We start from the raw sequence: 25,388 nt of genomic DNA, 5'->3' as shown, positions 1-25,388 counted from the left end.
TAGCAAAGCGGAAGTGGCCGTGTTTGTGTGCCAGTGGAGGCCGGAAGAGGAGGATGGTGGCTGAGGGATGCTGAGAAAGGAAAAGAGAGAAGTTCTGCTGAGTTGAGTTGCTCTTGGTGGCCTTTGGAGTAATTGATATATCTATTATTAATGCATAATATGTAACATATAACACATATATTTATATTATATATATTATATATTGTAATAATATATACAGTAATAGATATATAATATATTATATATTATATATATAATCTTAGATATATAATATATAATAATATTATCTATATTATTAGATATATTAGACAGTAATAGCTATATAATATTGTATATATTTATATATTACTATATTATATATTATTATAATAATATTATATACAGTAATAAGATATATAATATATATTATATATATAATCTTATATATATAATATATATCTAATAATGTTAAATTTAATTTATCTATATTATTAGATATATTAGACAGTAATAGATATATTATATATATTATATATATATTATATATATAATCATAGATATATAATATCTAATAATATTATATATAATTTTATCTATATTATTAGATATATTAGGCAGTAATAAATATATAATATTATATATATTTATATATTAATATATGTTATATATTATAATAATATTATATACAGTAATAGATATATAATATATTATATATTATATATATTATATATATAATCTTAGATATATAATATATATCTAATAATATTATATATAATTTATCTATATTATTAGATATATTGGACAGTAATAGATATATAATGTTATATATCTATAATCTTAGATATACATAATATATACTTAATAATATTATATATAATTTTATCTATTGTTGTTGTTCATTCGTTCAGTCATCTCCGACTCTTCGTGACCTCATGGACCAGCCCACGCCAGAGCTCCCTGTCGGCCGTCACCACCCCCAGCTCCTTCAAGGTCAGTCCAGTCACTTCAAGGATGCCATCCATCCATCTTGCCCTTGGTCGGCCCCTCTTCCTTTGACCTTCCACTTTCCCCAGCATCATTGTCTTCTCCAAGCTTTCCTGTCTCCTCATGATGTGGCCAAAGGACTTCAACTTTGTCTCTAGTCTCCTTCCCTCCAATGAGCAGCCGGGCTTTATTTCCTGGAGGATGGACTGGTTGGATCTTCTCGCAGTCCAAGGCACTCTCAGCACTTTCCTCCAACACCACAGCTCAAAAGCATCTCTCTTCCTTCGCTCAGCCTTCCCTAAGGTCCAGATCTCACATCCGTAGGTTACTACAGGGAATACCATGGCTTTGACTAGGCGGATCTTTGTTGCCAGTCTGATGTCTCTACTCTTCACTATTTTATCGAGACTGGACATTGCTCTCCTCCCAAGAAGTAAGCGTCTTCTGATTTCCTGGCTACAGTCTGCATCTGCAGTAATCTTTGCACCTAGAAATACAAAGTCTGTCACGGCCTCCACGGTTTCTCCCTCTATTTTCCAGTTGTCAATCATTCTTGTTGCCATAATCTTGGTTTTTTTGATGTTTAGCTGCAACCCGGCTTTTGCGCTTTCTTCTTTCACCTTGATTAGAAGGCTCCTCAGCTCCTCCTCGCTTTCGGCCATCAGAGTGGTGTCATCTGCATATCTGAGGTTGTTAATGTTTCTTCCACCAATTTTCACCCCAGCTTTGCATTCATCCAGCCCCGCACATCACATGATGTGTTCTGCATACAAGTTAAAAAGGTTGGGTGAGAGGATGCAGCCTTGCCGTACGCCTTTCCCAATCTTGAACCAGTCTGTTGTTCCGTGGTCAGTTCTGACTGTTGCTACTTGGTCCTTGTACAGATTCCTCAGGAGAGAGACAAGGTGGCTTGGTATGCCCATCCCACCAAGAACTTGCCACAATTTATTATGATCCACACAGTCAAAGGCTTTAGAATAGTCAATGAAGCAGAAGTAGATGTTTTTCTGAAACTCCCTGCCTTTCTCCATTATCCAGCGGATATTGGCAATCTGGTCTCTCGTTCCTCTGCCTTTTCTAAACCCAGCTTGAACGTCTGGCCACTCTCGCTCCATGTCTGTCTGGAGTCTTCCTTGCAGGATCTTGAGCATTACCTTACTGGCATGAGAAATAAGGGCCACTGACGGAAGTCTCTGATGTCTCTACTCTTTACTATTTTATTGAGATTGAACATTGCTCTCTCCCAAGAAGTAAGCGTCTTCTGATTTCCTGGCCACAGTCTGCATCTGCAGTAATCTTTGCACCTAGAAATGCAAAGTCTGTCACGGCCTCCACCTTCTTCTCCCTCTATTTTCCAGTTGTCAATCATTCTTGTTGCCATAATCTTGGTTTTTTTTTAATGTTTAGCTGCAACCCAGCTTTTGCGCTTTCTTCTTTCACCTTGGTTAGAAGGCTCCCCAGCTCCTCCTCGCTTTCGGCCATCAAAGTGGTGTCATCTGCATATCTGAGGTTGTTAATGTTTCCTCCAGCAATTTTCACCCCAGCCTTGCATTCATCAAGCCCCGCACATCCTCGCATGATGTGTTCTGCATACAAGTTGAAAAGGTTGGGTGAGAGGATGCAGCCTTGCCGTACGCCTTTCCCAATCTTGAACCAGTCTGTTGTTCCGTGGTCAGTTCTGACTGTTGCTACTTGGTCCTTATACAGATTCCTCAGGAGAGAGGGAAGGGGGCTTGGGATGCCCATCCCACCAAGAACTTGCCACAGTTTATTATGATCTACACAGTCAAAGGCTTTAGAACAGTCAATGAAGCTGAAAGAGATGTTTTTCTGAAACTCCCTGCCTTTCTCCATTATCCAGCGGATATTGGCAATCTGGTCTCTCGTTCCTCTGCCTTTTCTAAACCCAGCTTGTACATCTGGCAACTCTCTCTCCATGTATTGCTGGAGTCTTCCTTGCAGGATCTTGAGCATTACCTTACTGGCATGAGAAATAAGGGCCACCGTACGGAAGTTGGAGCAGTCTTTCGCATTTCCCTTTTTTGGTATGGGGATATAAGTTGATTTTTTCCAGTCTGATGGCCATTCTTGTGTTTTCCATATTTGCTGGCATATGGCATGCATCACCTTGACAGCATCATCTTTTAAGATTTTAAACAGTTCAGCTGGGATCCCGTCATCTCCTGCTGCCTTATTGTTAGCAATGCTTCTTAAGGCCCATTCCACCTCACTCAGATATATATTAGATAATATATATCTAATAATATTATATATAATTTTATCTATATTATTAGATATATTAGACAGTAATAGATAGATAATATACATTTATATATATATATATATATATATATATATATATATATATATAACAATAATAATATATACAGTAATATATATAATATGTATCTAATAAAATTATATATAATATTATCTATATTATTAGATATATTAGACAGTAAGAAATATATAATATATATTATATATATAATCTTAGATATATAATATATATCTAATAATATTATATATAATTTTATCTATGCTATTAGATATATTAGACAGTAATAGATATATAATATTACATATATTTATATATTAATATATTATATATTATAATAATATTATATACAGTAATAGATATATAATATATTATATATATAATCTTAGATATATAATATATATCTAATAATATTATATATAATTTTATCTATATTATTAGATATATTAGACAGTAATAGGTATATAATATTATATATATTATATATATAATCTTAGATATATAATATATATCTAATAATATTATATATAATTTTATCTATATTATTAGCTATATTAGACAGTAATAGATATATAGTATTAGCTATATTATATATATAATCTTAGATATATAATATATATTTAATAATATTATATATAATATTATCTATATTATTAGATATATTAGACAGTAATAGATATATAATATATAATATATATATTATATATATAATCTTATCTATATTATTAGATATATATTTTATATATCTAATATATATTAGATATATAAAATATATATCTAATAATATAGATAATGTATACTAATGTATACTATATATATTATAATGAATATAATATTGTTAGAGGTATAATGCTATATATTATATCTATATAATATTAATTTAATTTGATTTCAGCTTGATGGATAATAGTTTTAATACTTTGAAGTGAATTAAGTCTCATTTTGAAGGAAAATGGTTTTAATGCTTTTTCATTTCAGTTTGAATGAAAGTAGTTTCAGGTTATTTTGCCTATTCCATGTTTAATTCTGGTTTAATCTTTATTATATGTTGTGATTTGTATTGTTTTAATGTCCTGGGCTTCTTTTAGTCTTAATCAGCATGAGAAAGTGGAATAAAAATGCTAATAATAATAAAATAATAAAATATTACATTTATAATAATATGTTGTTATAAATATAAAATATTATTACATTTATTATTTTATAATATATAGAGTTTTTCCAAAAAAGAATACATAGTTTCAGGTTATTTTGCCTATTCCATGTTTAATTCTGTTTTAATCTTTATTATATGTTGTGATTTGTATTGTTTTAATGTCCTGAGCTTCTTTAAGTCTTAATCAACATGAGAAAGTGGGATTAAAATGCTAATAATAATGAAATATTTTATTTATAATATATTGTTATTTATATAAAATATTATTTTATTATTTTATAATATAGGGTCTTTCCAAAAAAGAATACATCCCTTATTTTTTTTAAAGTATTTTCTGTAGGTTTCAATTTTTTAACCTTTATTATATGTTGTAATTTGTGCTGCTTTCATGTCCTGAGCCTCTTTCATGTCTTGTTTGATACCACTTCAACTGCCATCATTCAATGTGGTAGTGTCACAAGGTCTTCAGCCTTGTGAAACGGCAACTACCAGGATTCCGTAGCATTGAGCCATGGCAGTTAAATTTTATAGAAATATGTCTTAACGTATGTTTTTATTGAATGTATTTTGTGATTATGTATTTTAACTATGCCTCGAGCCATAAGGAGAGATGGATAATTATTTATTTATTTATTATTATTATTATTATTATTATTATTATTAAAATGATGTCAAACTGCACTCATTCTATATTGCTGATGCACTCTCTGTACTACAAAATGCGAAATTGGTCCATGTTGGTCTAGCTCCAGAAGAATAATAAGATTAATTTTATTTCTTACCCGCCTCTCCTCACGGCTCAAGGTGGATTGCAACATTGCTAAAACAGTGGGTTGTTGTAGGTTTTTTTCGGGCTATATGGCCATGGTCTAGAGCAGTGTTTCTCAACCTGGGGGTCGGGACCCCTGTGGGGGTCGTGAGGGAGTGTCAGAGGGGTCACCAAAGACCATCAGAAAACATAGTATTTTCTGTTGGTCATGGGGTTTCTGTGTGGGAAGTTTGGTCCAATTCTATCGTTGGTGAGGTTCAGAATGCCCTTTGATAAAAATCCCAGCAACTACAACTCCCAAATGCTGAGGTCTATTTTCCCCAAACTCCACCAGTGTTCACATTTGGAGATATTGAGTATTTGTGCCAAGTTTAGTCCAGATCCACCATTGTTTGAGTCCACAGTGCTCTCTGGATGTAGGTGAACTACAACTCCAAAAATTCAAGGTCAATGTCAATGTCCACCAATGTCAATGTCCACCAGACCCTCCCAGTATTTCCTCTTGGTCATGGGAGTTCTGTGTGCCAAGTCTGGTTCAAGTCCATTGTTGGTGAACTTCAGAATACTCTTTGGTTGTAGGTGAACTATAAATCCCAGCAACTACAACTCCCAAATGACAAAATCAATCCCCCCAACCCCACCAGTATTCAAATTTGGGCGTATCGGGTATTTGGGCCAAATTTGGTCCAGTGAATGAAAATCCATCTTGCATTTCTGATATTTATATGACGATTCACAACAGTAGCAAAATGACAGTTATGAAGTAGGGGGTCACCACAACATAAGGAACTGTATTAAGGGGTCGCGGCATTAGGAACATTGGGAACCACTGGTCTAGAGGCATCTAGACCATGGCCATATAGCCCGAAAAAACCAACAATCCAGTGATTCTGGCCATGAAAGCCTTCGACAATACATTGCTAAAACACATAATCATTTAAAAATACTGCTTAGAATGCACATATTAAAACATATTTCCATAAAATACGTATTAAAATACACAAAACAAAAGTTAGACATAGAGTGGAAGTTTAAAATTCATCGTTAAAACTATTTGGAATAGAACTGATAAGTGTTATATTCTAGATCTGTACTTTAGAAGCTAGAATCGCGGCTCTTTTGTATCACACTGTGTTCAACAGATATGTTATTTTATCCTGCATTTTGTATATCATAGATGTATTCTTCTTCACCTCCCACAATTCACAAATGTCTTTTTCTGTAGTTCACTGTTCCTGGTTGCCAACAAAAAAAGAAGACGATGCAGCTTGATAAGGAGATTCTCATTTCATCTTGTGCTGAGCATCTCTCTTCATAATTCCTTGCTTTGCTAAGCCAAACATGCACTGAATCCCCACAAGAATAAGTAGCTTCTGATCTTCAACAATGGATGAGGAGAGTTTGGAAACAGCCATCCAGACCTATAATGCTCAGCTGCAGCAAGTGGAGCTGGCCCTGGGAGCCGGGCTAGATCCGACGCAACAGGCGGATCTCATACAACTGCAGACAGATTTGAAGCAGCTGATAGAACTGACAGAATCCAGCCTTGTGTCCATGAAAAAGAGCAAACTCTTTTCAGGCCTGGACTCGGAGACGTCGTCAGCCTCTCCATCCACTCACCAGCCGCAAAATAGCCGTGAGCCAGGTAAAGACAGCAATGAAGATGAATATGCAGCATTCAAGGAAGCAATTGCAGAAATTGGTGGTGAGGATGGACCCTCAAGCACTTGTAATGAAGAGGGTGATGAAGAAGAGGAGGAGGAGGAGGAAGAAGAAGAAGCTAGTGGAATGAAAGTGAAAGCTCCATACTATAGTTCTTGGGGCACCCTTGAATACCACAATGCCATGATTGTGGGGAGCGAATGTTTGGAAGATGGGACCCCAGGAGTCAGAGTTCTCTACCTCTATCCCACCCATAAGTCCTTGAAGCCTTGCCCCTTCTTCTTGGATGATAAATGTCGGTTTAAAGAGAATTGCCGGTAACTATATTACGTGTTGTTGAAGGCTTTCATGGCCGAAATCACTGGGTTGCTGTGAGTTTTTCAGGCTGTATGGCCATGTTCCAGAAGCATTCTCTTCTGATGTTTCACCCACATCTATGGGAGGCATCCTAAGAGGTTGTAAGGTATACCTCACAACCTCTGAGGGTGCCTGCTATAGATGTGGGTGAAATGTCAGGAGAGAATGCTTCTGGAACATGGCCATGCATCCTGGAAAACTCACAGCAACCCAACTCTATTAAGTGTTTTAAGAGGGTATGCAATGGAGAAAGGAATTGCTAAAAGTCTTTGAAACACACACCAGGAAGAGGAGGGCATTCTTCCTAATCTACCAAGGATCTTGGTGCTGTGACAAATTCACATGCATGCTGTTCAATGATTGATACACCACGTTTGTTGGAAAATTGGGACTCAAAGCAGTTAAAATTGGGACTCAAAGCAATTTGTTTTCACTTAAAATGTCTTTGTCTAGGATTTAGAATTAAAGACAGAGAGATTTGTGCACATTTGCAGAAAACTCCAGTTCTGCACTTGAACAGATCTGCAAATGTTTTGGTTTGTAGTGTAATTATGAGCTTCTGCTCCGTTATCATTTATTGTGCCAGCTATTGAACATGTTAGAGACCAATTTAAAATTGGCAGCTAACATGAGGCAAAGCCCAAATAATTACAATAAAGCAAAGAAAATCCATACAAGACAATAACATAAAATAAAAATAACCCAGTTGAAAGCAGATAATGTGAGATTTTATAGAGGTGTGTGTAAAGGGCCTAAGTTACACATAGGGCAGCAGTGGAGATGCCATAGATGTGGGTGGAATATCAGGAGAGAATGCTTCTGAAACATTGCCATAGAGCCCGGAATAATCAAATCTGTGAATAATCAAATCCATGAATGGTTAACCCACAAATATAGATTGACAAATGTACCTAGAAAATTGTTTTTATTTAGATTCAGAGATGTTGGGGTTGGGAGATAAGGGACATGTACTGTCGGTTGTCTCAGTTCCTGAACCTCAAGGCCCAAGTCATTTGTGACTGGTTCTCCCTCCTGCTGATCCTCCCCACAGGTTTTCTCATGGGCAGGTGGTTCCTGTGGAGGAGCTGCGTCCTTTTGAGGAGCCTGACCTCAGCTCCTTGGCCGTGGGCTCATCCTGCCTGGCCAGGCATCAGGATGGGATCTGGTATGCTGCTAAAATCACAGGTGAGGTTTTCGGTCACTGCCTGTCTGCGTTTTACTCTGAGGTAGGATTGCTGTTTTTCAAATGAGCTGGATTGCAACCACTGTCATCTCAAGTTAGTGATTTGGCCAGCTGGGATAATGGCATTATAGTCTAATGAAAGTTGATAAGAAATCTGATAAGACAGATTGACTAGATTTATGGATACAACGTACCTCGTAAAAGCTGATCTGGCCGGGGTGTTCCATGCCTTGGTCACCTCTAGATTGGACTACTGTAATGCGCTCTACGTGGGGCTGCCCGTGAAAACGGCTCGGAAATTTCAGTTAGTCCAATGGTCGGTGGCCAGGATGTTACCTGGTGCTCCTTACAGAGAGAGGTCAACCCTCCTGTTCAGGGAGCTCAATTGGCTGCCGTTCATTTTCCAGTCCCAATTCAAGGTGCAGGTGCTTACCTACAAAGCCCTAAACGGTTTGGGACCCACCTACCTGCGTGGCCGCATCTCCTTTTATGAACCCACACGTTCCCTTCGTTCATCTGGAGAGGCCCTGCTCGCGATCCCACCTGCGTCGCAGGCGCGTCTGGTGGGGACGAGGGACAGGGCCTTTTCTGTGGTGGCCCCCTGACTTTGGAACACCCCCCCCCCCAGGACATCAGACAAGCCCCTACACTGGCAGTCTTTAGGAAAGGTTTGAAGACCTGGCTGTTTGGGTGTGCCTTTCCAGAATAGGAAACTCCAGCAATATGTCCCAGAAGCACTTTATCAGAGATTTAAGATTGTCTGCACATTGCACTTACCCTAAAATCCTACATTTCACCTGTCATACTCAGCACTTTTTGATCTGTACCTAGTTTTATTGTGTTATGGTGTATTGTTTTTATTGTTTACTGTTATTGCTTAACGTTTTGATTTGCTTTATAATGTTATGTGTATTGTTATGCTGTTGTTTTATCGAGACCTTGACCTTTGTAAGCCGCATCGAGTCCTTTGGGAGATGTTAGTGGGGTACAAATAAAGTTAATAATAATAATAATAATAATAATAATAATAATATTAATACAACAGACTCCTGGCTCAGCTTGGCTTCCATCCAAACATACATGGAACTCTGACATGTATTTTGCTTTTATAGGCCATCAAGCCATTTCTGATTTATGGCAACCCTAAGGGGAACCAAACACTTGTGTTTTCTTGGCAAGATTTGTTCAGAGGGGAGTAGCCATGGCCTTCCTCTGACTCTAAGAGAATGTGACTTACCCAAGGTCACCCAATGTGTTTCTATAGTTGAGTAGAGATTTGAACCCTGCTCTCTTGAGTCTTAAAAAAAGGTAAAGATTTCCCCTTGACGTTAAGTCTAGTCGTGTCCGACTCTGGGGGGTGGTGCTCATATCCATTTCTAAGACGAAGAGTCTGTCACAGTATTGACATTTGCCAGTGGAAGGATTGCTAGATCAGCAGACACTGTTTTCCAAAATAAGGACTCTGCAAGCTTTCAGTTACAACAGAAAACTAAGTTTTACTAAGTACATCTACACACGTCTATTCACAGCAAGTTACAGACAGGAACTCCTAGGCAAAAACAAAAGTCTCTGAACATCTGCTTATCTGACTTCTGGCTGAGTCCAGTTCCTCCCTCTTCTTCCCAGCCAGAGAATACGTTATCTCATTTCTGTCAAGGTTACAGTTTCACAGCCTCAGCACAGTATTTTCTAATACACAATAGAGCAGAATAGAAACCATCTTGAAATACATCTTAATCCATCTTGAATTACATAGAAGCACATTGAAAAACATAACTAAATAATCCTGACAGAGTCAGCATTGTCTATAGACACCTCCTTGGCCATGTAGCCAGCATGACTTCAAGGAGTGCTATTACATTCTCGCTGGAGCGGTACCTATTGATCTACTCACATTTGCATGTTTTCTTTTTTAAAAATATATTTTTATTGGTTTTCTTAGAATACATTGATACATCAATACCTTCAATACTCTTATATTTCATCCTCAATTCATTACATCAACTATAAGTGTATATATATCTTGTATACTTTTTTTTTTTCACCTCTGTGCCCACTCCCCCTTCCGAGCCACTTCAATTTACATTCTCTTTCCAAAATACAATTTCTTCTTGTGGAGGTAATTTCCCGTTTACTTCTTTTAAGCCATTCTCAATAAATTTTCCCCAAACTTCATCAAAGTCGTTTTCCATACCCCTTTCCTGACTCTTAACCTACATGTAAATTTATCATTTATTGCTATTTTTCCATAGTTCTTTATACCATTCTTCAATTGGTATATTTATTTTACCTTTCCAATTCTTCGCTATCAGTAATCTTGCTGTAATTAACATGTTATCTATTTCATCTTTCTTAACATTATTTAGTGACAACATTGCAATGCTTGCACTTTTTCCTATTTTCATATCCATTATAGCTTCTATTTCTCCAAATACCTTCCCCCAACATTCATTTACATATTTACACTGCCACCACATATGTATATATGTACCCACTTCCTGGCAACCTCTCCAACAGTTTTTTTTTGTGGCATTCCTATTAATATTTGCAATCTTTACTGGTGTTAAGTACCATTTCCAAACCAATTTATAATAATTTTATTTAACATGTACCGATAAATTCTTTAAATATCTTTGATCCCATTTGCATGTTTTCAAACTGCTAGGTTGGCAGAAGCTGGGGCTAACAGTGAGAGCTCATCCTGCTCCCCAGTTTCGAACCACCAACCTTTCGGTGAGCAAGTTCAGCAGCTCAGTGGTTTAACCTGCTGTGCCACCGAGGGCTCGAGTCGTAGTCCAACTCTTAAACCATTACACACACAATCAATGAGTGCTAACTTAAGTGGTGTACAAATAACTTTGTAAAAGGAGTTTTTCAAAATCAAAAGTAGACATCCAGCCACATTTCAGTTTTGGTTTTTGTTTGCTGGTGCAACCCTGGATAGTCCCAGGAACTGAAAATTGTGCCCCAAACCCACCACATTTGCCCATCCATGGTACATAGAGTGCATTGGCTCCTTTTTGAAAGATTTCTCTACTTCTTCATTAGACATTGACAGCGGTTACTACACGGTGAAGTTTGACTCCCTGCTCCTGAAGGAGGCTGTGGTGGAGGGCGATGGGGTGCTGCCTCCACTGCGCGAAGAGGAGAGCTCTTCCTCATCTGAATCGGACAGCGATGACGTTGATGATGCTGCGTACGCTAGAGGTAGAAGATACGGGGAGGTGGAACCCTCCCATACTTGTAGAACAAGGCTTGGTCAATGTATTTTTGCAATGCAACACGCAGAATCCCCCAGTGACATGATAAATCTGTGTCTGGGGGGAATCTAGGAGTTGTGTTCCAGAAAAAGCAACTTTCCTATGTTGTGTTTTCAAAGTTAATCCCTTTTGCTTGTTGCTTCTCTGTCCTGTTGCTTTGCCGCAGTCATTGATTCCGGGGGCCCGGAGACCACAGAAGGACCCTCCGCTTGCAGTTCCGCCTTTGGCAGCTGGGAAGCGCACACTCGTGGCATCGGCTCCAAACTGCTTGCTCAGATGGGATATGAATTAGGAAAAGGTATGCATGTGTACAACAAAAAAAGTTACTTCTCTAGATTATACTGAAGCAATATTTGTGCCTCTAATATACATTGGAAAGCAGGGCTCTGCCAATATTTAGGCAGAGATGAGCCAAACAAAAACCCAGTTTGTATAAAACAATTTAATTAAAGCAGCACTTACTTTCTGGCTGTTTTAATAGTCCAAAATATAAAACATAAAGATAGCACTCAGCCACAGAATATAAAACAAAAACAGCAAACACTGTTGTAGGTTAAAGATAACTCCGTAGTCAAAAGGTCCAGCCCAGTGGTCAAATGCTGTTCAATAAACAAAGACCAGGGATTAATAGTCCATACCATAGTCAAAAGCCAGTCCAAGATTCAAGGTTCCAGGATTCCAAAGGTTCAGGAGACAGGTAAGAACACTGAAAATCCACAAACCTGGGGGAAAACCATCAGCATCTACCACATAAGACAAATACTTCCCCCCCCCCCCCCCCGAAGATCAGTCCCAAAGCTAGCTCCTTATATCCAGAAACACCCAGCTGCAGCCTATCTCTTGCATACCTCCACCCTTAATTGCTTTCCCTCATGAACTTTTACTTACAGATTACTCAGCCCTTTAGAACTAAGGCTCACATTAACCCTTCCATCACCATCTGTTAGGCCTACCACCACCATCAATAACAAAACATGACACATGACACTTAGTTGTTGAATTTTTTTTGTTCCTGGTTTGAAAGTATTATTTCCTGTTTAATTGTACGGTACTTACTTTGAAAGTAGTTGTTCTACTCCAGAAACTTGTTTTTGTGGCTTCCCCAAACAATGTTGAATTGGTTGAGATATTTATTGAAAAAACTATAGGAAAATGTGCTATAGCAGGATGTCCTGGCAAAAACAAACTTTTTGCAGTTTAATAAACTTTCCCCAAGTTTTTCTGATAGAACCAATTAGGAGATGACATTTATAACACAGAAAGAAATATTGTGTTAGATAGTGTAATTTTTATTCAGAAAAGCTAGCAACAAAAATACAAACAGACAATTTCCTTGTGCATTTTTGTTACAAAGCCCAGCGCTATGAAACAAACATGAAAGGATAGCGTATCTGTCACGCTTTATCTCACAATTCAGCAGCAGATCAGTTGCACAACTTCAGCGCTTTCCAGTAGCTTCTTCCTGCACAGTATTTTCAGTCAACTACTCTCACAAACTGCAATCACTCTGGAATTCTTTACAGGCACTTGAGCACATGCCCGGCTATTGTCAGTTTTACTATTGTTTTACTATTGTTTTCCCCTCCAATCTAGATGACACTACAAACTTATGACAGCACACGGTTATATCTTGTCTTAGCAGACAGGTTCTTTTAATCATTTACATAGAGCCTTCGATGAACAGCATCACAGCACAAGGAGAGAGAATACACTGTACATGACTTCCTTATATACAATTCATTTACACATAGCAATCACTGATTGGTTCCTGACTGTGAGAGCCGTTCAGCAGTGGAACTCTCTGCCCCGGAGTGTGGTGGAGGCTCCTTCTTTGGAAGCTTTTAAACAGAGGCTGGATGGCCATCTGTCAGGGGTGAGGTCTCTTCCAACTCTTTGATTCTATGATTCTAACTCATTAATTAACTCGGACCCAGGATTACATCATTCACAGTCACCTGGACTAGGCCAGAACACATTCCCCAAATGATTCCCTATATACAGTTAATGCATGACTCAGCATTTCCAATAGAAGCCTATTAGTAGTGCATGACTCAGCTATATTACATTGCAATACATTGTAAAACCTGACAGTATCGGAGACAAGAAATCAGTGAGTGGGCTTTCTTTGTTGCTACCACCACTCTTTATTCTCCCTGTTTCAGGTTTGGGGAAAAATTCGGAGGGCCGAGTGGAGCCCGTCTTGGCCGTCGTGCTGCCGAAAGGCAAATCCTTGGACCAATGTGCCGAGATCCTGCAGAAGAAGAGAGAGGGGAAGCTTGACTCGGCCAAGTCCAAAAAGCGGCGGGCAAAAGTCAACCGGGCGCCCCGTCCCTGCGGGCAGAGCCCTAAGCCCCGGAACGTGTTTGACTTCCTGAACGAGAAGCTTCAGGGCAAAGACTCCGGTCGGGAAGAGGGAGGGTTGGCGCCGTTGGAGAGGAACAGCAAGGAGATCTACCACGCCAGCAAGAGCACCAAGAAGGCCCTCAGCGTCCGCCTCTTGCAGACGGTGGAAAAAATAGACCAGACCCAGAAGGAGATCCGAGGGATCCAGGAGGCTCTGGCACGCAACGTTGGGAGGTAAAAGGAACCTTTTTTTTTTTTTTGGGTCCTGTTGTGAGAGAATTGGCCGTCTGCAAGGACGTTGCCCAGGGGACGCCTGGATGATTTGATGTTTTTATCATCCTTGTGGGAGGCTTCTCTCATGTCCCCGCATGAGGAGCTGGAGCTGATAGAGGGAGCTCATCCGCCTCTCCCCGGATTCGAACCTGCAACCTGTCGGTCTTCAGTCCTGCCGGCACAGGGGTTTAACCCACTGCGCCACTGGGGGCTCCGCAAAAGGGATTCATCATACGAGAAAAGGGGTGTTGAAGTGATTGTATGGCCAAGCTTCTCTGTTCCTTCTACTTAAACTTTTATATTTGTGACCCATTTCAGTTTGAAAAATGTTTACATGACCCTGGATATATATTATATACTAGCTGTCCCCTGCCACGTGATGCTGTGGTCCAGTCTATGTGTATATGTGTTGTGTGTGTATATATGTGTGTGTATTTGTGTATATGTGTATATATGTGGTTTTGCTCATGCGTTGATATATATATAGGTAAAGGTAGTCCCCTGACATTAAGTCCAGTCATGTCTGACTCTGGGGTGTGGTGCTCATCTCCATTTCTAAGCCGAAGAGCCAGCGTTGTCCGTAGACACCTCCAAGGTCATGTGGCTGGCATGACTGCATGGAGCACCATTACTTTCCCGCCGGACCTATTGATCTACTCACATTTGCATGTTTTCGAACTGCTAGGTTGGCAGAAGCTAGGGCTGACAGTGGAAGCTCACGCCGCTCCCCGGAATCGAACCTGTGACCTTTCGATCAACAAGCTCAGCAGCTCAGTGCTTTAACCCACTGCGCCACCGGGGGCTCCTATATATATATAGGATATATATCCTATATATATATAGGATATATATGATGGCCTTTTAAGTCTCTTCTGCTGTGTTTTTCAGTGTTTTTATGAGTGATGGTCACTTGTTGGCCTGATAGGTGTATTGTGTCCAATACAACAAATTACAATAAAATAAGATACAAGTTACAATAAAATAAACAACATTGCAAAAAGATACAGAACACATAACTACAATAAACAAAATACAAAAAAAGCAGTAAACCAAACTTATGACAGTGAGTGGGCTGCATGTACATAAAATGATTTTAAAACTCAGGGTGAGATAAAGGAGCAGAATTAGAACTTGTAGAGCAGTGGTTCTCAACCTTCCTAATGCCGTGACCCCTTAGTACAGTTCTTCACGTTGCGGTGACCCCCAACCATAACATTTTCATTGCTACTTTGTAACTTTAATTTTACTGCCGTTATGAATCGTAATTTAAATATCTGATATGCAAGATGTATTTTCAAATCCCAAATACCCAATATTCCCAAATTTGAATACTGGTGGGGTTGTGGGGGGATTGATTTTGTCATTTGGGAGCTGTAGTGGCTGGGATTTATAGTTCACCTACAATCAAAGAGCATTCTGAACTCAACCAATGATGGAATTGAATCAAACTTAGCACACAGGACTCCCATGACCAACAGAAAATACTGGAAGGGTTTGGTGGGCATTGATGTTGAGTTTGGGAGTTGTAGTTCACCTACATCCAGAGAACACTGTGGACACAAACAATGATGGATCTGGACCAAACTCTACACAAATACTCAATATGCCCAAATGTGAACACTGGTGGAGTTTGGGGAAAATAGAATCTTGACATTTGGGAGTTGCAGTTCCTGGGATATATAGTTCACCTAGAATCACAGAGCATTCTGAACCCCACCAATGATAGAATTAGACCAAACTTCCCACACAGAACCCATGACCAACAGAAAAATACTATGTTTTCTGATGGTCTTTGGTGACCCCTCTGACACCCCCTCGCAACCCCCACAGGGGTCCCAACCCCCAGGTTGAGAAACACTGTTGTAGAGAGACAGGGTGATAGACTACAACCTGATGATTTACCAGTTGTGCTAAACCTCTGTCCCTTGGAAATAAATAAATAGTCCAGGATAGGGTGTATGTCAGACATGGGCAAACTTCGACTCTCCAGGTATTTTGGACTTCAGCTCCTACAATTCCTAACAGCTGGTAAGATGGCTGAGATTTCTAGGAGTAGAAGTCCAAAACACCTGGACGGCCAAAGTTTGCCCATGCCTGGTGTATGTAATAAAATCTCCAGGATGTGTGAAAATATCCTCACAAGCACCTCAGTACCTCATGGTGGCCACATGACCTTGGAGGTGTCTATGGACAATGCTGGCTCTTCAACTTAGAAATGGAGATGAGCACCAACCCCCAGAGTCGGACACGACTGGACTTAATGCCAGGGGAAAACCTTTACCTTTACCTATAAGAGAATCAAACCATTTTACTATACCACTGCAAATAACAGGACTCAAGCAACCACCGATTTTGGTATCCACAAGAGATCATGGAATCATAGAATCATAGAATCATAGAATCAAAGAGTTGGAAGAGACCTCATGGGCCATCCAGTCCAACCCCCTGCCAAGAAGCAGGAATATTGCATTCAAATCACCCCTGACAGATGGCCATCCAGCCTCTGCTTAAAAGCTTCAAACCTCGGTGGATATCAAGGATCCACTGTAACTTCCTAGCTAAATATATTCATTAATTGCAACAAGCAATATCTAAAAACAAAGAAGATATGCTTCTTGCTTCAGTACTAATGTTTTTGCCCTAATGAGAATCTTTATTAATTGGATAAATTTCACTTGGATTTCCTTCACAGGAATTCAGTCCTCAGTGTTATGTGTGCGTCTGAATGTCAACAAATAGATACATATATTCCAGGCAGTAGGCACAAAGATATCTGCTTCTCCCAAAGCTCTTAATCACTTTATTTAAAATGCAACCCTTCTTTAATATAATTGGTTACATTTAAATGCATTGGCACATCACTAAAACCCAGCCATACTGCCTTTTTGAAATATTCAGGAAAGCCAGAAAACGTAAAATTTAATATGCAAAGCAAAGCAACAGAACTAAATTAACCTCAAAAACATGCATGCATGCCCTTAGCCCCTCTGATTAGTTTATATACCTCATATCAGCCCTGCAAGCCTCTTATTTTCCTCTACAGGCTTTCTCAAAATGGTGACAGTAATAACATAATTTCCTGTTGCCATTTTGAGAGGAATTGCAAAAAATAAAATTGATGTATTTCAGCATCCTGTATGCAAGGCGGAGTCAAACTAAAGCTAAAATACATTTCCAGTCCCTGAGGATTTACCCAATCCTGAATATAAACCTAGACTGCAGTGGTTCTCAGCCTGTGGATCCTACAACTCCCAGAAATCCCAGCCAGTTTACCAGCTGTTGGGATTTCTGGGAGTTGAAGGCCAAAATATCTGAGGATCCACAGGTTGAGGACCACCAATCTGGGCAGATGAAGCCAGAACATTTTTGTCCTTTCTGGCTTCTTTGGAGCTGGAAGAATTGGCTCCCGGATACCAGCGCCGGTCTCACTTTGCAAAACCCAGCTTCCTGTGTTGAAGCTTTGGTTATAGAAGATTCTTCGGCTCCTGGATTTTGCTGAAAGCAACACTGTGCAACCTTTGCAATCATCTGAAAGTTCATTTGCAGATTTTTCACAGTGCTGACACCGCAGCTCACTTGTTGTCCTTTTTTCCATCTTCCTCTGTTCTGTTCCTTGCCAAAAAGGGGTTTTCGCAGTGTTTCTCAACCTTCCTAATGCCGCGACCCCTTAGTACAGTTCCTCATGTGGTGGCGGCCCCCAAACATAACATTATTTTCATTGCTACTTCATAACTGTAATTTTGCTACTGTTATGAATCGTAATGTAAATATCTCATATGCAGGAGGTATTTTCAAATCCCAAATAACCAATATGCCCAAATTTGAATACTGGTGGGGTTGGGGTGGGGATTGATTTTGTCATTTAGGAGCTGTAGTTGCTGGGATTTATAGTTCACCTACAATCAAAGAGCATTCTGAAGACCACCAATGATGAAATTGAACCAAACATGGCTCACAAAACTCCCATGACCAAGATAAAATACAGGGAGGATCTGGTGGACATTGACCTTGAATTATCCCCTGTGGAAACTTACTGGCAGCACATGGGGTGCAGACCCAAAATAATAATAATAATAATAATTATTATTATTATTATTATTATTATTATATTATTATTATTATTATCTATATATATATATATGCTATGTGCATAATGAGTACCTTAAAAACAAAAGAACCATTGAACGAAATCACACCAAATTTGGCAACAAAATGTCTCACAACACAAGGAGTGACCATCACTCAAAAAATTATGATTTTGTCATTTGGAAGTTGTAGTCGCTGGGATTTATAGTTCACCTACAATCAAAGAGCATTCTGAACACCACCAATGATGAAATTGAACCAAACTTGGCACACAAAACTCCCATGACCAACAGAAAATTCTGGGAGGATCTGGTGAACATTGACCTTGGATTTTTGGAGTTGTAGTTCATCTACATCCAGAGAGCACTGTAGACTCAAACAATGATGGATCTGGACCAAACTTGGCACGAATACTCAATATGCCGAAATGTGAACACTGGAGGAGTTTGAGGAAAATAGACCTTAACATTTGAGAGAGATTTATAGTTCACCCATAATGAAATAACTTTCCGAACCAAACTAACGATAGAATTGGACCAAACTTCCCACACAGAACCCTTATGACCACAGAAAATACTGTGTTTCCTGATGGTCTTTGGCGACCCCTCTGACACCCCCTCGCGACCCCCACAGGGGTCCTGACCCCCAGGTTGAGAAACAGTGCTTTAAGGAGAGTGCCCAGTGTAATCATTTGTGTTTTAAGGTTTGATTTTATGTTGTTGTGTTGCTTATTATATTGGTTTTGCATCATATGTATTTTATTTTCTGATTTTCTGTTATGCTTTGGTGTTATATTGTATTTACTGTATTGATGGGCATGGCCTCATGTAAGCCGCCCCGAGTCCCCTTGGGGGAGATGGAGGTGGGGTATAAATAAAGTATTATTGTATTGTCGAAGGCTTTCATGGCTGGAATCACTAGGTTCTTGTGGGGGTTTTTCGGGCTATATGGCCATGTTCTAGAGGCATTTCTCCTGACGTTTCGCCTGCATCTATGGCAAGCATCCTCACCTCTGAGGATGCTTGCCATAGATGCAGGCGAAACGTCAGGAGAAATGCCTCTAGAACATAGCCATATAGCCCGAAAAAACCCACAAGAACTAAAGTATTATTATTATTATTATTATTATTATTATTATTATTATTATTATTATTTATAGAAGCAAAGCCATGCATGGAATGAAGTAATGGAGCAGTGCAGGGTTTGTGAAAGAAAATACCTTTACATCTTGGAAGTGTTTAGCAGTCTGTCTTTTTTTCCCCTTCTAAGTGCAGAATTTGACATTTTGTGGTGCATTTCTTTTCAGACTGATGTGGGTGGAAGTGGGATATGAAGCTTCCTGGTCTAGATCAACTTCTTCCCTTTCCTTCTGACATTTCGTTTTATAATGTTGGCTTCCAGGCACAGCATTACTACAGCTCAGCTGGAAGAGAAGATGGCCGGGGCCCACCGGAAATTGGGCGAACTCCGGGCCCAAGAAGCCAGTCTCCAACGGGAGCAGAAGAAGGCCGACACACACAAGAAAATGACCGAATTCTAGCCTTCCTTCCATGAGACCCGTTTAATGGCTGGGTGCTGTTTCTGGGTGGACCAAACCCTTTTCTTTTAACCAGTCCCTCTTTTTGGGGTCAACCTCAGAAGTTGGTTGGGTGTGTAAAGGTGGACCTATGGATTGTGGACTTTACGTGGAGCGACCAGGAGATGCCACTGAGAGGCAGAGAAGCTTCCTTGGACCTGGGAATTCTAGCACAGCCTTTTGTCTCTGGCACAGTTCTTCATAGTTGTGTGGCGGTAGATATTCCAGGCATGGGCAAACTTGGGCCCTCCAGGTGTTTTGGACTTCAACTCCCACAATTCCGAACAGCCGGTAGGCTGTTCGGAATTGTGGGAGTTGAAGTCCAAAACACCTGGAGGGCCCAAGTTTGCCCATGCCTGATATACAGAAAGGAGTTCAGCATCATCATCAGGGTTCGTTCTGTTCTTGTTGGTGATGTGCCTTGGTTCTTTTTTTTTTGGTCTAGATATCACTGACCTTGTGAATGAATGGCACAAAGCACTATTGGAATCACAATTGTCCCAGTTTCTGAGTGGTACAGATCCCGAGTTTCCTCAATACCCACAACGAGCCATGTTTTTGAAACCATCCTGAAATCCCAAAGCTCTGGCTTGAAGGTAGTGGTCTTCCTCAAAACAAGAGCGCATGTGCAAGAACGACTCCCTAAGCAAAGAAAACACAATAACATATCCACACTCTCTTCCGGACTACAGCTCCCAGGAGAGGAGGATGACGCAAATGCACTGCTTCCAAGATGCAAGATTTCTTCTCCTTGGATTTCTTTGAGAGCATTTCAATCCCTGCATATTTCCAATTTCCTGTTCCTGGACTGCAACTCCCAGCAATCCTCCAAATAGATAGATTAGATCAAGATCGATAGGTACGTAGATAGATAGATAGATAGATAGATAGATAGATAGATAGATAGATAGATAGATAGATCAGGAGGACTGCTGGGAGCTGCAGTCCAAGAATAGGTAGAGAAGGAAGACAGGGGAAAGAGGAAGGGAAAGAAAAGGGGGGAGGAAGGGAAGAGGAAGAGAAGGAAGGAAGGAGAGAAAGAAAGAAAGAAAAGGAAAGAAGGAAGGAAGGAGAGAAAGCAAGAAAAAGGGAGGGACGCGTGGTGGGTACAGCTAATAATAATAATAATAATAATAATAATAATAATAATAATAGACTTTTATTTCTATCCCACCACCATCTCCCAGAAGGACACAGAACACTCAAAGGTGTGATATGCAAAATACAACAAGTGCAAAACAAAACATAGACAATAAACAGTCAACACAACATCATAAATTCACAGTACCCCCTGGTAATACCAATAAAATACAACAATTTCTGTAGATAAAACAGCAGTGCTAATAAAGGATCTAAAGGTCCTCATATATATTATTAGAGAGTCTAAACGTGGTCAAAGGCTTGTCAGACCATGTTTGGACTCTCTAATAATAGATGTGACACTCTTTAAGCTGGTAGGCAGTTTGGAGTTGTGGGAGTTGAAGTCCAAAACACCTGGATGGTCGAAGTTTGCCCATGCCTTCCGTAATGTAATTCTATGGTCATCTTGGAAGACCCAGAAATTCCCAGAGAAAATAGTCCCTTTGTATTGTCGAAGGCTTTCATGGCCGGAATCACTGTGTTGTTGTAGGATTTTTTCGGGCTATATGGCCATGTTGTAGAGGCATTCTCTCCTGACGTTTTGCCTGCATCTATGGCAAGCATCCTCAGAGGTAGTGAGGATGCTTGCCATAGATGCAGGTGAAACGTCAGGAGAGAATGCCTCTAGAACATGGCCGTATAGCCCGAAAAATCCTTCAACAACCCAATAGTCCTTTTATTTACCATTTGTCAGTTTTATGGAGGCCTTGTGCCCCTAAACCCAGCAAAGGTGGAGGGTTGACTACGCTTCCCATACGGCTGCTTATAGTTGCAACAGAGAAAGGACAAGGTTTGATCTCAGGAACAATGCAAAGCCTGCTGATGCCAGATCTGTATGCGTTGCCTCGGGTCGGAGGAGGCGAAGGGAGAACAACGATGTTTTATTTTCCTTGCAAGGAAAGTATATCTGTGTCGCTTCCTGTATATGTTTCCTTTCAGTCTGCAACCTTGAAGTTTTAGAAAAAAGAACAATAAAATTTGATGCTTAGCGTCTTTGTGTTTCCATCTCAGGCGGCATACTTTGCAAAGCTCAGGTTCTGCTAGGTATTATGAAGTTTGGCCTTTGTGCATCCATCTCTCTTCCTTTGCTGCTCGGTTTTCGTAATTTGGTTTCACACAGACACACACTCCTAACAGTGTACATGGCACTTTACAAATAAAATAGCATCAACAGCAGCCAGCCCTCTCAAAGGCGTAAACACACAGAGGCAGGAAAGGATGCAAATACACAGATTATAACACGGATTATCCAGACAGGTATACAAAAAGATAGTGGGGTATAATATAAAGCTGGATCCCCCAGTGGATCAATGGGTTAACCCTTGTACTGGCAGGACTACTAACTGAAAGGTTAGAGGTTTGAATTTGGGGTGCAGGGTGAGCTCCCGCCTGTCACCTCCAGCTTCCCATGTGAGGGCATGAGAGAAGCTTCCCATAAGTTGTAAAACTGATGGGCATCCCCTGGGCAGTGTCCTGTCACCATAAGCGACTTGCAGTTTCTCAAATGTAATGTTTGTTTGCGGGATTAACATAACTCAAAAACCGCTGGGCGAATTGACACCAAATTTGGACACAATACACATATCAGGTCAATAAGTGACCATCACTCATAAAAACACTGAAAAAGGCAGCAGGAGGGACTTTAAAAAGCCGAAAAACAAAAATTATAACGCATGCACAAAACACACACACACACACACATATATACACACAAATCATACACAGACAGCCACAGTGATGCATGGCAGGGGATGGCTAGTGTCTGTGTGTGTATAATGTTTGCGAGATTAACATAACTCAAAAACTACTGGACTAATTGACACCAAATTTGGACACAATACCCCTATCAGGCCAACAAGTGACCATCACTCATAAAAACACTGTGGAAAAAACAGCAGAAGAGACTTAAAAAACCAAAAAAAATACCCTAAACGCATGCACAAAACCATATATATACACATACATATATACACACAAAACACATATACATAGACTGGGCCACAGCAACGTGTGGCAGGGGGATGGCTAGTGTGCATATATGTATGTATAGATAAATAGATAATCCAATAAATACATGTTATCAAAAGATTCATAATTCTGTAACAATATAAAGCTAAAATCCCCAAAGCTTTGGGAAAAAATCTTTTGAGATTTACAAGTAAGGAAGGCGTAATCTACAGGTTTTCATGGAGGTTGTTCCAAGAATATGGAGCGGTGAGTGGAAAAGGAAAGCGGAAAATCTTGGTTAAGAGAGAAGCCTGGGATTTCCAGAACACTGTTTGAGTGGCATGTTTCTATTTCCAAACATACATAGGATTGGGTTTTGAAAAATAGACCTAATACATTGCACCTGAAGCATTTTGCTATGGATGTGGAAGTAGTATGGAGTTAGTGGTGGTGCTATGATCATTACGATTTCTTACGTATCTTTCCCCATGGATTGATGAGGGGACAAACATCATATTGAAATATAGTATATAATGTACAATAAGTTAAAACATAATGTTTAATCAACAGGAAAATTTGTGTCAACTAGTAGCTCTTGTAGACATTTACATGAAACCATTAGCAATGACTTACAGTGCTTATAGTGGACTCTGCAGGAAATGCTTCAGATGTACTCCATAAAAAAGGAAAATCAGACTGTTTAAGCAAGCCTTACAAATACTGCTTTATCAGTAAATGTTTGATTGTTATACCTATCTTTTATACCTGGGGCCTGGTAAAAAATTATCCGTCCAAGAGGGATTGCAAGTGGAAAAGATTTAATAAGCATTGGTGTATTTCTTTGTTTGTTTACAGTCTTCTTAGGCGATCCCTCATTTTCTGAGGAGGATTGTCTTCCAATATTCTTGTGGGTCCATATGTGGCTGTGGAACCCCATTCTTGCTCTGCATCTTCTTCCGCAGTGAGGGCATTGGTTTCCAGGTGGAAGGCGGTCTCGGTCGGGGTTGGCTTGACACACCTTCCTCTTGGCACGCTTCTCCCTTTCACCCTCCATTCGTGTCTCTTCAAATTCTGCAGCACTGCTGGTCACAGCTGACCTCCAGCTGGAGCGGTCAAGGGGCTGGGCTTCCCAGGTTTCAGTGTCTATGCCAGAGTTTTTAAGGCTGGCTTTGAGCCCATCTTTAAGTCTCTTTTCCTGCCCACCGACATTCTGTTTTCCGTTCTTGAGTTCAGAGTAGAGCAACTGCTTTGGGAAACGGTGGTCTGGCATCCAGACAACGTGACCGGTCCAGCGGAGTTGATGGCGGAGGACCATCGCTTCAATGCTGGTGGTCTTTGCTTCTTCCAGCATGCTGACGTTTGTCCGCCTGTCTTCCCAAGAGATTTGCAGGATTTTCCGGAGGTAGCGCTGATGGAATCGTTCCAGGAGTTGCATGTGACGTCTGTAGACAGTCCACAGTCTACAGTTTACAGTACTTATATTATGGCCTTCTCACCCCGAAGGGGACTCAGGGCGGATCACAGAACACATATACGACAAACATTCAATGCTGAATATACAATGACAAGAAAGACAACAGATAGAGGTATATTTAGGGTTTTTCTCATCATTTGGCATCTTTGGAGGCTGTGCTTGGTTCCGGCCACAGGGGGGTGCTGTTGCTCCATCTCCTTGCCGAAGAGCTTTCTTTGTTCTTCCAAAACGCCATACCTAAAATACCTCCCTGCTTAATGCGGTTCCTATTCATCTACTCACATTGCTGTTTTCAATCTGCTAGGTGGGTGGGCGAGCTGGGCTGTAGGTCAGGAGCTCACCCTGACCTGGCTTCGAACTGTCAGACTTTCGGTTGGCAAGATTTACTTGCCAACCAAAGATGGGCAAGATTTGCTGCAGCTGGAGCTGTTGATTAACCTGCTGTGCTAAAGTCGGCAGTGTAGGCTGCAATGTGCTGTCACGCGCTGGGCCTATAGCAGTTGGCTTTTGAACAGGACGTGCTCTTTGTGCCCAATGGGAATCTGGGGTGCCTCGAGTGAGAGGCCCTAAGGATTTTCCTATACAGAGTCTTTAGAAGCTTGAAAGTTTAACAAAGTTCTTTATTATTGCTTAGGTCTTCAACAAATTAAACAAATGCTTCTCAGATCCTCAACAAATTAAACAAATGCTTCAAGGCTTTGAATCAACTGGTGGCTTTCTTAATCTTGTCCACAAGGGACAGGCAACTGGCTTCGTGAACTGTTTTTTTTTCTTTAAGAGGAAAACCCTTTTTAACCCCTCCTTGGGCAATCTACTTTCTAAACTTTGCTGGTGTGGGCTCTACTCCCGACTCCAAACTGCTTCTTGGGTCCCGAGTAGACCTACCAGTCAAGGCTTTGTAGATTCTCCAGCTGGAGTCCT

General features: G+C 40.1%; 1 protein-coding gene across 1 annotated transcript; it reads left to right on the top strand.

The window, feature by feature from the left end:
• Positions 1 to 9: 9 nt before the first annotated feature.
• Positions 10 to 22,039, top strand: ZGPAT (zinc finger CCCH-type and G-patch domain containing). Its single transcript, XM_060771901.2, has 7 exons — positions 10 to 101; positions 6,392 to 7,145; positions 8,237 to 8,370; positions 11,417 to 11,575; positions 11,795 to 11,926; positions 13,791 to 14,205; positions 19,732 to 22,039. The coding sequence occupies exons 2-7, from the start codon at positions 6,553 to 6,555 to the stop codon at positions 19,868 to 19,870; spliced, it is 1,572 nt and encodes a 523-aa protein (XP_060627884.2). The 5' UTR covers positions 10 to 101; positions 6,392 to 6,552; the 3' UTR covers positions 19,871 to 22,039.
• Positions 22,040 to 25,388: the final 3,349 nt, after the last annotated feature.

Source organism: Anolis sagrei, chromosome 4 (genome assembly GCF_037176765.1).
Source record: "Anolis sagrei isolate rAnoSag1 chromosome 4, rAnoSag1.mat, whole genome shotgun sequence".
Lineage (NCBI taxonomy): Eukaryota > Metazoa > Chordata > Lepidosauria > Squamata > Dactyloidae > Anolis > Anolis sagrei.
This window is presented reverse-complemented; position numbering and strand designations above follow the sequence as displayed.